We start from the raw sequence: 13,611 nt of genomic DNA, 5'->3' as shown, positions 1-13,611 counted from the left end.
CACTCATGCACACTTTCACTTTTGCACATTGCAGATTATGGACAGTTATGTACCATGGAAATCTACACACACATGCATGTTTGCTCACTTCCTGGTCATTTCCACTTATTTCCATTTAAATTAATTTTCATATTTCTCTCATTGTATAGATACTTTTTTTTTATATATATTTCTTATATATAATTAAGTTTTTTATATTTGTTCTATTTATTTCTTGTTAAGGGTTTTTACATTTTAAGGTCACGGGAGGTCGTTTAAGGATTTCACTGCATATCGTACTGTGTATGACTGTGTATGTGAAAATAACATTTTAATTTGATGTGTGTGCGTGTGTGTGTGTGTGCGTGTGTGTGTGTGTGTGTGTGTGTGTGTGTGTGTGTGTGATTGTGCTGTATCACATCCTCCCCCTCAGCACCTGCAGTCGCTCCCAGCTGCAGCAGTGCTTCTCTGTGCTCTCTCACTCACCCAGGTTTTTGTACCACGCTCTAACACTGTGTGAACACCCAGTTACTACTAATTTGATGTACACTCTGACAATAGTAATCTCCTGCATCTTCAGTCTGGACTCCTCTGATGGTCAGAGTGAAGTCAGTACCAGATCCACTGCCACTGAAACGAGCTGGAGTCCCTGACTGTAAGATACTAGTATAGTAGATCAGGAGTTTAGGAGCTTCTCCAGATTTCCGCAGGTACCAGGCGAGCTGGTCATTATTATGCACACTGTTGCTGGTTCTACAGTTGATGGTGACGGTGTTTCCTGGAGCGACAGTTTGCACTGAAGGAGTCTGAGTAACAGTCACCTGACCTCTGGATCCTGAAGAGAAACATAGATTGTGTTTCTATGCTGTAAAGTGCTGTAGAATTAGTATGAAATGAAGTGTGTGAGGCTGTGAGTTGATGTTAAACTCTCACCTTGAGTCCAGAGGGCCAGTGTGCAGATGAAGACGCTGATCAAAGTCATGGTTGCTGTGGGTGAAGTTGCTGAGCAGCAGCTCTCAGTCATGAAGTGTTAAAGTCACAGGGCTATAAACACTCACAGAGCACTGAAGCATGGGCTGCAAATGCAAAGTGTGTGTGTGTGTGTGTGTGTGTGTGTGTGTGTGTGTGTGTGTGTGTGTGTGGAGGTTTTTGTACGATGGGTTCATTAGAATGTATCACTGTGGAGGACTTTTGGTGGAGGCTCCAAAGTCATCATCAACAGTAAGTGTGTTTTCTTCTTTTAAATCAAATCCATATAGAGAATTACCAATTGTGGAAATAATTCAGCTTAAAACAAACAGATTATACATGTTTATAATTGTATAATTAATGCTTATTGTGCATTATTTTGCTCTGATGAGAAATACATTTCAATTATTGATGTTAAATATGTAATAATTAAACACTGGCTATATATTCCACACGCAGTAACTCTTCAGTTACTCTATAATTACTAAATAATTAACTAAAAATAAATTTAATAAATATAGTTAGTGTGTGCTGATGTAAAATCCAGATGAAAGCTGCTGTGTGTTTGTGTTAAACAATGAATATTTCTGTAATCAGCTACATTTGTATTTGCTGCAGTTAAATATGATGAAGGTTTGAACTATAAAGTAATAACACTTGTTATGTAAAATAATTTTTCTCAGATAAATGACACTGTGGAACATGTGTGTTTTGTCTCTTCACTGAAACTAATGTTAAATAATAAAATACTCAATGAAACTCAATTACTCTTTTTTAAACTTAATTACTCTGTAAGATCAGTCAGTTCCACAACGATACAAACATATATTATAATTATGTGTAAATGACGTGTATATGATATTCATAATGTATATGTGTTTCTCTTCCCTAGCGGGTCCCACAGCTCCCTCTGTGTCTCTGCTCCCTCCGTCCCCTCTGCAGCTGTCTGAGGGATCGGCCTCGCTGCTCTGCCTGCTGTCTGGCTACTCTCCACAGGGGGCGCTGGTGAGCTGGACAGTGGACGGCTCAGAGGTGAAGAACGGGGTTCTGACCAGCGCAGAAGAAGAGAAGAACAGCCGTTACAGCCGCAGCAGCACCCTGAGCCTCAGCAAAGACCTCTGGGAAAAGGGGGAGGAGTTCAGCTGTAAGGTCTCCCATAACAACGTCAATCATCCAGTCACGTTCAGAAAGAGTCAGTGTGAAGACTAGTGGATCCAAGATAGAGTTTAACATAGAGCTGCTTATGATCATCTACAATAGAGTTTCAATTCTACACAATGCTGACATTTCTGTCTTTACTCTCTTCACTGTCCTGTTGCTCTTTCTGTAGTTTTTGCTGATATAAAGCTGAGTTTTGGACGTTGTCTGTTCTTTTATTGGAGTTAATAGTGATGATCAGTGTGATGAGAGAGTGGGATTAGCTGTAGATTCAGTGCTGTGTGTTGTGCTTCAGTGAGTTTGACTGAAGGAAGTTGAACATCTGGTGAAGTTTCTGTTCTATTCTGGGAGAAATGAAACTATTCAGTCCTGTTCATGCAAATCTCACTTACACCTCACTGCTCTCTCCTTAAGACAGGATTAATATGTAGACTATTATTCTTCTTTCATCTTTATCACGTTTGAAAACTCAGACTTTTATTGATATCTGACACATTAAAGGGTATAATTCCAGTGTCGTACATTTATACCATCTCTTCATGAACATTTATCCATCTCTATATGAACTATAACGACTATATATGACATCATACACCCTCCTTGTCCTCGGGAGTGTGTAAGCAAATTTTGGCTTCATACTAATTCATTTTGATGCGATCCTGATTGGTTTCATCTAGTCAACTTTTAAAATATGTATTAAAGGAAGATCATTACATGAAATGATTAAACTCATTAATGCATTCTCTCTAATATTTTACAATACTCAATCAACTAAAATACATCTTCCTGCAGCCTGTCAGAGATGTTTAGGTTAACATCAGTTCACTCTTTAAAACAATAGAGGATGATGTTCAACATTGGATAGACTTACCACTATAAATACTTAGTTATCTAAATGACAATACTCTCTAAATTAAACTAACTATTATCAATTTTTTCCAACACAGCACCCCTCATCTGGTTTAATTCTGTGGACTTAACAATTACAAGGTTCTACTGGAGAAAAGTTCCAAGAATTAAATTAACTGGAAGCACAGCAGTTCTACCACTACTCTCTGGCCAATTAACTTCAATATATTGTACACTAAAAAAATATATATAAACGCAACATTTTATTTTTGCTCCCAATTTTTATGTGCTAAACATGGGGGGGAGGGGGCGCAATCCAGTGTCTTCTTGTGCCAGTCCCATGTCTGGATGAATGCAAAGGGTTGTGTCAGGAAGGGCTTCCAACATAAAACATTTGCCAAATCAATGATGCGAATCCCAAATATAAATCCCATACCGGATCGGTCGTGGCCCGGGTTAACAACGACCGCCCCTGATGTTGTTGACCTACAGGGTGCCGGTGGAAATTGGGCTACTGTTGGTCAAAGAAGGAGAGGAGGAAAGCGTGTTCAAAAGCAGAAAGAGAAGAGGAAAGGTAAGAGTTTAGGAGTGATAGTAGGGACATTGAATGTTGGGACCATGACAGGGAGGGGAAGAGAGTTGGTTGATATGATGCAGGGAAGGAAGGTGGATATACTGTGTCGACGTTGTAATCTGAAAGAGATCAGTGACTGCAAAGTGTTGGTAGGGGAGATTGGACGCCAGACAACACAGAATGTTGGTGTGTAAAATAACCCTGGTGGTGAGGCAGGTGAAGAGGACAAAGGCAGAGCGGAGGACAAAGTGGTGGAAGCTGAGAAAGGAAGAATGTTGTGTAGTCTTTAGGGAGGAGTTGAGAAAGACTATGGGTGGTCAGGAGGTGCTTTTAGTTGACTGGACAACTACAGCCAATGTGATCAGGGAGACAGGTAGAAGGGTACTTGGTGTATCATCAGGTAAGGGGAAAGTGGACAAGGAGACTTGGTGGTGGAATGAGAAAGTCCAGGAGTGTATACAGGCAAAGAGGCTAGCTAAGAAGAAGTGGGACACTGAGAGGACTGAAGAGAGTAGACAGGAGTACAGGGAGATGCAGAGTAAGGTGAAGGTAGAGGTGGCAAAGGCCAAACAAAGAGCATATGAGGACTTGTATGCTAGGCTAGACAGTAAGGAGGGAGAGGTGGATCTGTACAGGTTGGCAAGGCAGAGAGATAGAGATAGAAAGGATGTGCAGCAGGTTAGTGATTAAAGATAGAGATGGAAATGTACTGACAGATGCCAGGAGGGTGATGGGAAGATGGAAGGAGTACTTTAAAGGTCCTACACATCATATTTTTCATTAAATGTTAATATGATCTTTAGGGTCCTAATGAAAAGTTTGTATTATACGTTAATTAAAAATTTAAAAGGATTGTGTAAAAAAAACACTACTTTTACCTGGTAAAAACTAGCTCTGTTCTCAGCAACCTGTTTCAGTACATGCAAATTTAAATGCTCATGACCTCTGCTGAGCCCCCCCCCCCCCCAGTTCTGTGGGGCGTGACACGTGGGGTATAGCCACGGAAGTGTAGTCCAGTGCGGGCAATGCTTTGTGGGTAATGCAGTCCAAACTGGAAAACGCTGTAATATAGAGCCTGAGCCTGTTTTCTTCAGTCGTTTTTGGTTTGATTTAAGTACGGAACCTACGCGGAAGTTTGTAATATCGCCTGACAACGCAGAAATTAAAAGAATGAACATGCATCGACTCGATTTGTCTCTCATCACTGCATGGGCATGAATTAACGGGCTGTTGCGCTGCTGCAAGCAACAACAACAAAAAGCGGAGAGACTTACCGAGAGAAATACGGACGCGATGTGTTTACTGATGTGTTTACATGACTTCTTAATCTTCGACAGACATCGTTATAAACCATCTAACGTTACAAAGGTAAGCATAATATAGTTTTCCGACTACGTACACAGTTTGCAACTAGACAATCACCTTAATGCATTGTTTATTATAAACGGGCGATTAGGAATCATATAGAGACGGATATACACAGAGAAGAAGCCATAACCATGTTCTATTAGAGTATAAGTTAACTTACACTCCGCATTCATCGTGATTATTAGAAAAGGCGATCTGCACAGAGTAAAATAAATCACACTCACTGAGCTTGGTGAAGATGAAGCAGGAACACGAAGCGTTAGTACAGATCCATTTTTAGGAGCAGCTTCCTAGTAAAACCTGCTTTATATTGACCCGCATTTATAAAGCAGTCTGGTGAAAAATGATTATCGCAAACATGAACGCATTTAGGTAAATCAGCGGGGACGTTAGCTTTAAAAACTAAATTCAGCCACTGCCTCCTCAGTGGCTCAGATACCTAAACCTAGGTAGGTACCCTAGGTCACTAACCCTAGGTAGTGAATGACGACTGCTGTGTTCGCTATTACACCCAACAACTGTACACACTCTTGTTGGGTCCAGGAGGCCCAACACTCGCTTAGGCAACATTTTGCTCCAGCTGCGAAAAACAATGGCCGACAGCTTCTTCTCACTCGGGGCGGGTCTTTGCTAAAACACCAGTGTCAATCAACTTGTGTAGGAGCGGCCTCTGTCGGTTTGGCGTCACATCGACAGGCATTTGTGATTGGCCTGATTTCAGAAGGGGGATGTTACTGTAATAAACGAAAAGAAAACCACTGGGCGGCTCCTTATCATCGTAGAGTGGTTGTGTACGCACTCTCCTAACACACAGTTTAGTCCAAACAGCTTAAAATAGTGCATGTAGTGCTGTATGACCCCTTTAAGGAGTTGATGAATGAGGAAAACGAAAGGGAACAAAGAGTAGAAGAGGTGACTGTTGTGGAACAGGAAAAAGCAAATATTAGTAGAAGTGAGGTGAGAAGGGCGTTGAAGAGGATGAAGAGTAAAAAGGCTGTTGGTCCTGATGACATACCTGTGGAGGTATGGAAGTGCTTAGGAGAGGTGACAGTAGAGTTTCTGACTAGTTTGTTTAACAAGATCATGGAGAGTGAGAGGATTCCAGAGGAATGGAGGAGAAGTGTATTGGTGCCAATTTTTAAAAACAAGGGAGATGTGCAAAGCTGTGGCAATTATAGAAGTATAAAGCTAATGAGCCAGACAATGAAGCTGTGGGAAAGAGTAGTGGAAGCTAGGTTAAGGGCAGACGTGAGCATTTGTGAGCAGCAATATGGTTTTATGCCTAGAAAGAGTACATCAGATGCAGTATTTGCTTTGAGGATGCTGGCGGAGAAGTACAGAGAAGGTAACAGGGAGTTGCATTGTGTCTTTGTAGATTTAGAGAAAGCGTATGACAGGGTGCCAAGAGAGGAGCTGTGGTATTGTATGAGAAGGTCTGGAGTGGCGGATGGTATGTTAGAGTGGTGCAGGACATGTATGAGAGCTGTAAGGCAGTGGTGAGATGTGCTGTAGGTGTGACAGATGAGTTCAAGGTGGAGGTGGGTCTGCAGAAAGGATCGGCTCTAAGCCCCTTTTTGTTTGCTCTGGTGATGGACAGGATGACAGATGAGGTAAGACAGGAGCCTCCATGGACTATGATGTTTGCAGATGACATTGTGCTTTGTAGCGAGAGCAGGGAACAGGTGGAGGAAAATTTGGAGAGGTGGAGGTATGCTCTGGAAAGCAGAGGAATGAAGGTTAGCTGCAGCAAGACAAAATACATGTGTGTAAATGAGAGGGACTCAAGAGGATCGGTGAGGCTACAGGGAGCAGAGGTAAAGAAGGTGCAGGATTTTAAGTACTTAGGGTCAACGGTCCAGAGCAACAGAGAGTGTTCAAAGGAGGTTAAGAGGCGGGCAGGTTGGAATAAGTGGAGAAAAGTGTCAGGTGGGTTGTGCGATAAAAGAGTATCAGCGAGAATGAAAGGAAAGGTGTACAGGACAGTGGTGAGACCAGCAATGCTCTACGGCTTAGAGACAGCGGCGCTGAAGAAAAAACACGAGGCAGAGTTGGAGGTAGCAGAGCTGAAGATGTTGAGGTTCTCTTTGGGAGTGACAAGGATGGATGGGATCAAGAATGAGTTTATCAGAGGGACAACCCACGTTAGATGCTTTGGAGATAAAGTCAGAGAGGCCAGATTGAGGTGGTTTGAAGATGTTCAGAGGAGAGATTGTGAATATATTGGTAGAAGGATGCTGAGGTTGGAACTGCCAGGCAGGAGGTCTAGAGGAAGACCAAAGAGGAGATTTATGGATCCAGTGAGGGAGAACACAAAAGACCCATTACTCTCAAATATTGTTCACAAATCTGTCTAAATCTGTGTTGGTGAGCACTTCTCCTTTGCCGAGATAATTCATCCCACCTCACAGGTGTGTCATATTAAGGTGCTGATTAGATAGCATGAAATTGATGTGCCTTAGACTGTCCACAATAAAAGGCCACTCTGAAATGTGCAGTGTGATCGCACAGCACAATGCCACAGATGTCACCACCATTTGCCTCACGCAGTGCAACACATCTCCGTCGCATAGAGTTGATCAGGTTGTTGATTGTGGGCAGTGGAATGTTGGTCCACTTCTCTTCAATAGCTGTGCAAAGTTGCTAAATAATACATTATATTTATAATGTACTTTATATTTTAAACAAATCTCAAAGTGCTACAAAATTAATTCGACCCGAAAGCTCTAATAAAAAGATAAGTTTTAAGACCAGATTTAAAAGCATCAACAGTCTGTGGCGTCCTCAGATACTCAGGGAGAGCATTCCACAGTCTGGGTGCAGCTGAGCAAAAAGCTCGATCTCCCATGGTATGAAGTTTAGTCTTAGGAGTTTTCAAAAGATGTACTGATGCAGAGCGGAGGTTGCGTGTGGACGTATGTGAGGAAATAAGTTCTTTGAGGTAGGGAGGGGCATCCCCATAAATACACTGGTGGGTAAGAAGGGCAACCTTGTAATCAATTCTACATGAAACAGGGAGCCAGTGAAGAGATTTAAGAATGGGCGTAATATGGTCGTATTTACGCCCTCTCATCAGGAGCCTAGCAGCACTGTTCTGAATATACTGCAGCTTTTGAAGGGTTTGTCAGTAGTCCCAATGAGAAGTGCATTGCAGAAGTCCAGCCTGGAGGAGACAAACGCATGGACTAACTTTTCTGCATCAGCAAACGTGAGTGCTGGATGCAGTTTTGCTATATTCCTGAGGTGGAAATAAGATGTTTTACACAGATGTTTGACATGAGCCCCATACGTCAAATGAGAGTCCATTTTAACCCCAAGGTTTATAACGGATGTTGACAATGGGATATCCTGACCAGAAAAGGTAATACTGGTGATGTTAGATGACCTAACCTGGTATTGGGTGCCTACTAAAATAGCTTCAGTCTTAGAGCTGTTCAGCTGCAGGAAATTTTGCTTCATTCATGACTTTATCTCCTCCAAACAGATGGTCAAAGTGGATGATGGCAGAGTAGACGAGGAGATTGAATTTATCCTGAGGTAGAGCTGAGTATCATCAGCATAGCAATGAAATAAAATACCATACCTGATGATACAGCCCAGGGGAAGCAAATACAATATAAACAAAATGGGACCGAGCACAGAGCCCTGAGGAACACCACAGGTGACATTGTGTACAGCGGATTTAGAATCTCCCAGGGCAACATGTTCCGTTCTTTCAATAAGATAGGATGAGAACTAGTTGTAAACAGAGTCAGAGAGTCTAACAGTGTGACGTAATCTGTGAAGGAGAATGTTGTGATCAACAGTATCAAAGGCCGAAGACAAGTCCAAGCATCAGCCGTCATCAGCAGGTCATTCGTGACTCTAACCAGAGCTGTTTCCACGCTGTGGCAGGGGCGGAAACCAGACTGGAATTTCTCAAACAAATTATTTTGTTTTAGATGAGACTGAAGCTGTGCAGCAATTACTTTTTCCAGTACTTTTGAAAGGAACGGGAGGTTAGAAATGGGTCTGTAGTTCGCAAGTACTTCTGGATCTAAGGTGGATTTATTTATTAATCGTTATTAGTCTAAAATAATGATGTTTCTCTGTGAAAGATTCAATAACAATTTTTGTAACAATGTAACCCTAGATATCTACTTGACATCTGAAAATGTCAGCTAATTCAGAATCAGAATCAAAATCAAAAAGAGATTTATTGCCAAGTACGCTTGCACGTACAAGGAATTTGTTTTAGTGACAGAGCTTCCAGAACAAAAAACAAATGATAAGACAAAACAGCACTACACAAAAAAAGGAAAAAAAAAGGGTTGACATCAAATGGAGTAGAGTGTAAGATACTTTTAAATAAGTTTAAAAGTATATCTGTATAAATATCTGAAATCTGTGGTATTATACAGTATATTGCACTGTGGTACTGTACACAATACTGCACATATATTTATTGACAGTTAGAATGATGTTTAACTGTTCATGAGGGAGATTGCCTGGGGAAAAAAACTGTTTTTGTGCCTGACTGTCCTAGTGTTTTGTGCTCTATAGCGGCGACCCGACGGCAAAAGTTCAAATAAAGGTGGCTTGGATGTGAGGGGTCCAAAGTGATATTCCGAGCCCTTTTCCTTACTCTGGATGTATACAGTTCTTGCGACGTGGGCAGGGCAGTGCCAATAATTCTTTCAGCAGTCCGAATCATCCTTTGTAGTCTTCTGATATCCGTTTTCGTAGCTGAGCCAAACCAGACTGTTATTGAAGTGCACAGAACGGATTTAATGACGGCTGAGTAGTACTGTGTGAGCAGCTCCTGTGGGAGATTGAATTTCTTCAGCTGGCGAAGGAAATACAACCTCTGATGGGCCTTTTTAACAATAGAGTCAATGTGAATGTCCCACTTCAGGTCCTGAGAGATGGTCGTGCCCAAGAACCGGCATGACTCCACTGCTGTCACAGTGCTGTTCATGATGGTGAGTGGGGGAAGTGCAGGTGGGTTCCTCCTAAAGTCCACAATCATCTTCACTGTTTCGAGCATGTTCAGCTCCAGCTTGTTGTGAATGCACCAGACAGCCAGCTGCTCGACCTGACTTCGGTATACAGACTCGTCACTGTCCTGAATGAGGCTGATGATTGTAGTGTCGTCTGCAAATTTCAGGAGCTTGACGGTGGGGTCTGTAGAGGTGTAGTCGTTGGTGTAGAGGGAGAAGAGCAGTGGGGAGAGAACGCATCCCTGAGGGGCTCCAGTATTGGTGGTGTGGCTGTTGGACATGAATTTCCCCAGTCTCACTAGCTGCTGCCTGTCTGTCAGAAAGCTGGTGATCCAGTGACAGATAGATAGAGCTAGGAACAGATTCAGTACCTGCACTGTAGACAGTGCCTTGTGACGTCAGACGTAAGAAGCAGTGACTTAAAAAGGGACAGTTCTAGAAAAACACTTAGAAAAGTTATCACTTTACGTAAGGTATATCTTAGGAGATTTCTTAGCGCGCGAAGAGTGTGCGTTATCGAGAAACCGGTCCCAACTCTATAATGAAGCTCTATTTACTTAAGTAATATCACTCTCTAGACCATGCTGTTGTGATGTATATCAGGTGATGTGATGTTCTCGCAGACACAAGTGCGCTGCCCGGGTACTAAAGGTGTCACGGCCATGCTGGTATTCATCACACCAGCACCTTCACTGTAATTGCTTATAAACAGTTATTAAGTAGACAAAGTGTTGTTTAAGAAGACATAATGTTATTAGATGTGTTTGTTGCTAAAAGACCTTTCATGACTGATTTTGGGAAGTAACTGCTCTCTCCTTAGTATGGCAGACTGCATAGACCATGCTGTGACTGAGAGCTAGTGTGAATAATTATATAAAACAGGCAATAAAGATAATAAACACTTTAGAAAAGGATAAACATGATAATTAAACAGTTAATAAAAAATGACCACAAGTGGTGTGCTTGTCCACAGCTGAGAAAGGTAGTGAGTTAATTAGTGAGTTAGTGTGGTGTGTTGTCTCTCGTCCACAGTGTGTGTGATTGTGCTGTATCCTCCCCCTCAGCACCTGCAGTCGCTCCCAGCTGCAGCAGTGCTTCTCTGTGCTCTCTCACTCACCCAGGTTTTTGTACCACGCTCTAACACTGTGTGTACACCCAGCTACCACTGATATAATGCCAACTCTGACAGTAGTAATCTCCTGCATCTTCAGTCTGGACTCCTCTGATGGTCAGAGTGAAGTCAGTACCAGATCCACTGCCACTAAAACGAGCTGGAGTCCCTGTGTATAAGCTAGTAGCAGCATAGATCAGGAGTTTAGGAGCTTCTCCAGATTTCTGCAGGTACCAGGCGAGGTAGTTATTATTATACACACTGCTGCTGGTTCTACAGTTGATGGTGACGGTGTTTCCTGGAGCAACAGTTTGCACTGAAGGAGTCTGAGTCACAGTCACCTGACCTCTGGATCCTGAAGAGAAACATAGATTGTGTTTCTATGCTGTAAAGTGCTGTAGAATTAGTATGAAATGAAGTGTGTGAGGCTGTGAGTTGATGTTAAACTCTCACCTTGAGTCCAGAGGGCCAGTGTGCAGATGAAGACGCTGATCAAAGTCATGGTTGCTGTGGGTGAAGTTGCTGAGCAGCAGCTCTCAGTCATGAAGTGTTAAAGTCACAGGGCTATAAACACTCACAGAGCACTGAAGCATGGGCTGCTAATGCAAAGTGTGTGTGTGTGTGTGTGTGTGTGTGTGTGTGTGTGTGTGTGTGTGTGTGTGTGTGTGTGTGTGTGTGTGTGTGCACTGCAGTGTGATGGAGGTTTTTGTACGATGGTTCCATTATAATGTTTCACTGTGGGCCACTTTTGGTGGAGGCTCCAAAGTCATCATCAACAGTAAGTGTGTTTTCTTCTTTTAAATCAAATCCATATAGAGAATTACTAATAATTCAGCATAAAAACAAACAGATTATACATGTTTATTATTGTATAATTAATGCTTATTGTGCATTATTTTGCTCTGATGAGAAATACATTTCAATTATTGATGTTAAATATGTAATAATTAAACACTGGCTATATATTCCACACGCAGTAACTCTTCAGTTACTCTATAATTACTAAATAATTAAATAAAAATAAATTTAATAAATATAGTTAGTGTGTGCTGATGTAAAATCCAGATGAAAGCTGCTGTGTGTGTTTGTGTTAAACAATGAATATTTCTGTAATCAGCTACATTTGTATTTGCTGCAGTTAAATATGCTGAAGGTTTGAACTATAAAGTAATAACACTTGTTATGTAAAATCATTTTTCCCAGAAACATGACAGTGTGGAACATGTGTGTTTTGTCTCTTCACTGAAACTGATGTTAACTAATAAAGTCCTCAATGAAACTCAGTCATGAAGTCAGACTTTATTAGACTTAATTACTCTTTTTTTACTCAATTACTCAATTACTCTTTTTTAAACTTAATTACTCTGTAAGATCAGTCAGTTCCTCAAAGATACAAACATATTTTATAATTGTGTGTAAATGATGTGTATATGATATTCATAATGTATATGTGTTTCACTTCCCTAGCGGGTCCCACAGCTCCCTCCGTGTCTCTGCTCCCTCCGTCCCCTCTGCAGCTGTCTGAGGGATCGGCCTCGCTGCTCTGCCTGCTGTCTGGCTACTCTCCACAGGGGGCGCTGGTGAGCTGGACAGTGGACGGCTCAGAGGTGAAGAACGGGGTTCTGACCAGCGCAGAAGAAGAGAAGAACAGCCGTTACAGCCGCAGCAGCACCCTAACCCTCAGCAAAGACCTCTGGGAAAAGGGGGAGGAGTTCAGCTGTAAGGTCTCCCATAACAACGTCAATCATCCAGTCACGTTCAGAAAGAGTCAGTGTGAAGACTAGTGGATCCAAGATAGAGTTTAACATAGAGCTGCTTATGATCATCTACAATAGAGTTTCAATTCTACACAATGCTGACATTTCTGTCTTTGCTCTCTTCACTGTCCTGTTGCTCTTCCTGTAGTTTTTGCTGAAATAAAGCTGAGTTTTGGACGTTGTCTGTTCTTTTATTGGAGTTAATAGTGATGATCAGTGTGATGAGAGAGTGGGATTAGCTGTAGATTCAGTGCTGTGTGTTGTGCTTCAGTGAGTTTGACTGAAGGAAGTTAAACATCTGGTGAAGTTTCTTTTCTATTCTGGGAGAAATGAAACTATTCAGTCCTGTTCATGCAAATCTCACTTACACCTCACTGCTCTCTCCTTAGGACAGGATTAATATGTAGACTATTCTTCTTCTTTCATCTCTATCATGTTTAAAAGCTCAGACTTTAATTGATATCCGACATATTAAAGATTATAATTACAGTGTGGTACATTTATACTGCATCAATGAATCCACCTCTATAAGAACTATAACACACATATTACACACCACAGTCCCTTCTGATTCTGGTGAGTGTGAGCTGATTGATTGACAGCTGTCTCTGATTAAGGGAGGTTTATGTTGTGTGTTTTTTAGCCTTTTACCCATCAGTGAGTAGGTCAATGCCTGTACTTGTACTACAAAAGTACTTGTAATGTAATTCATATAAAATCTGTTTTTTGCAGATGGAGATGGCTGCAGATGATAGTCCTAAATCAAGGTTTTATTATAATTGCTGTGATAAATTATAAATTAATGATCAATCCCAAGATCCAACAACAAGGGCAAACAGGATGAGGTCAAAGGCGAAGTAATCTGACAAA

At 41.7% G+C, this 13,611-nt stretch overlaps 3 gene segments (V, D, J or C); 1 reads left to right on the top strand and 2 right to left on the bottom strand.

The window, feature by feature from the left end:
* Positions 1 to 266: 266 nt before the first annotated feature.
* LOC128534598 (Ig kappa chain V region K29-213-like) lies at positions 267 to 986 on the bottom strand. The segment is given in 2 exon segments: positions 267 to 814; positions 913 to 986. Coding segments are annotated over 2 exon segments (378 nt in total).
* On the top strand, positions 960 to 2,157 carry LOC128534700 (immunoglobulin kappa constant-like). The segment is given in 2 exon segments: positions 960 to 972; positions 1,841 to 2,157. Coding segments are annotated over 2 exon segments (330 nt in total).
* An 8,853-nt stretch (positions 2,158 to 11,010) lies between these two features.
* LOC128534699 (Ig kappa chain V region K29-213-like) lies at positions 11,011 to 11,486 on the bottom strand. The segment is given in 2 exon segments: positions 11,011 to 11,339; positions 11,438 to 11,486. Coding segments are annotated over 2 exon segments (378 nt in total).
* Positions 11,487 to 13,611: the final 2,125 nt, after the last annotated feature.

The sequence above is a fragment of the Clarias gariepinus genome, chromosome 12 (assembly GCF_024256425.1).
Source record: "Clarias gariepinus isolate MV-2021 ecotype Netherlands chromosome 12, CGAR_prim_01v2, whole genome shotgun sequence".
NCBI lineage: Eukaryota > Metazoa > Chordata > Actinopteri > Siluriformes > Clariidae > Clarias > Clarias gariepinus.
This window is presented reverse-complemented; position numbering and strand designations above follow the sequence as displayed.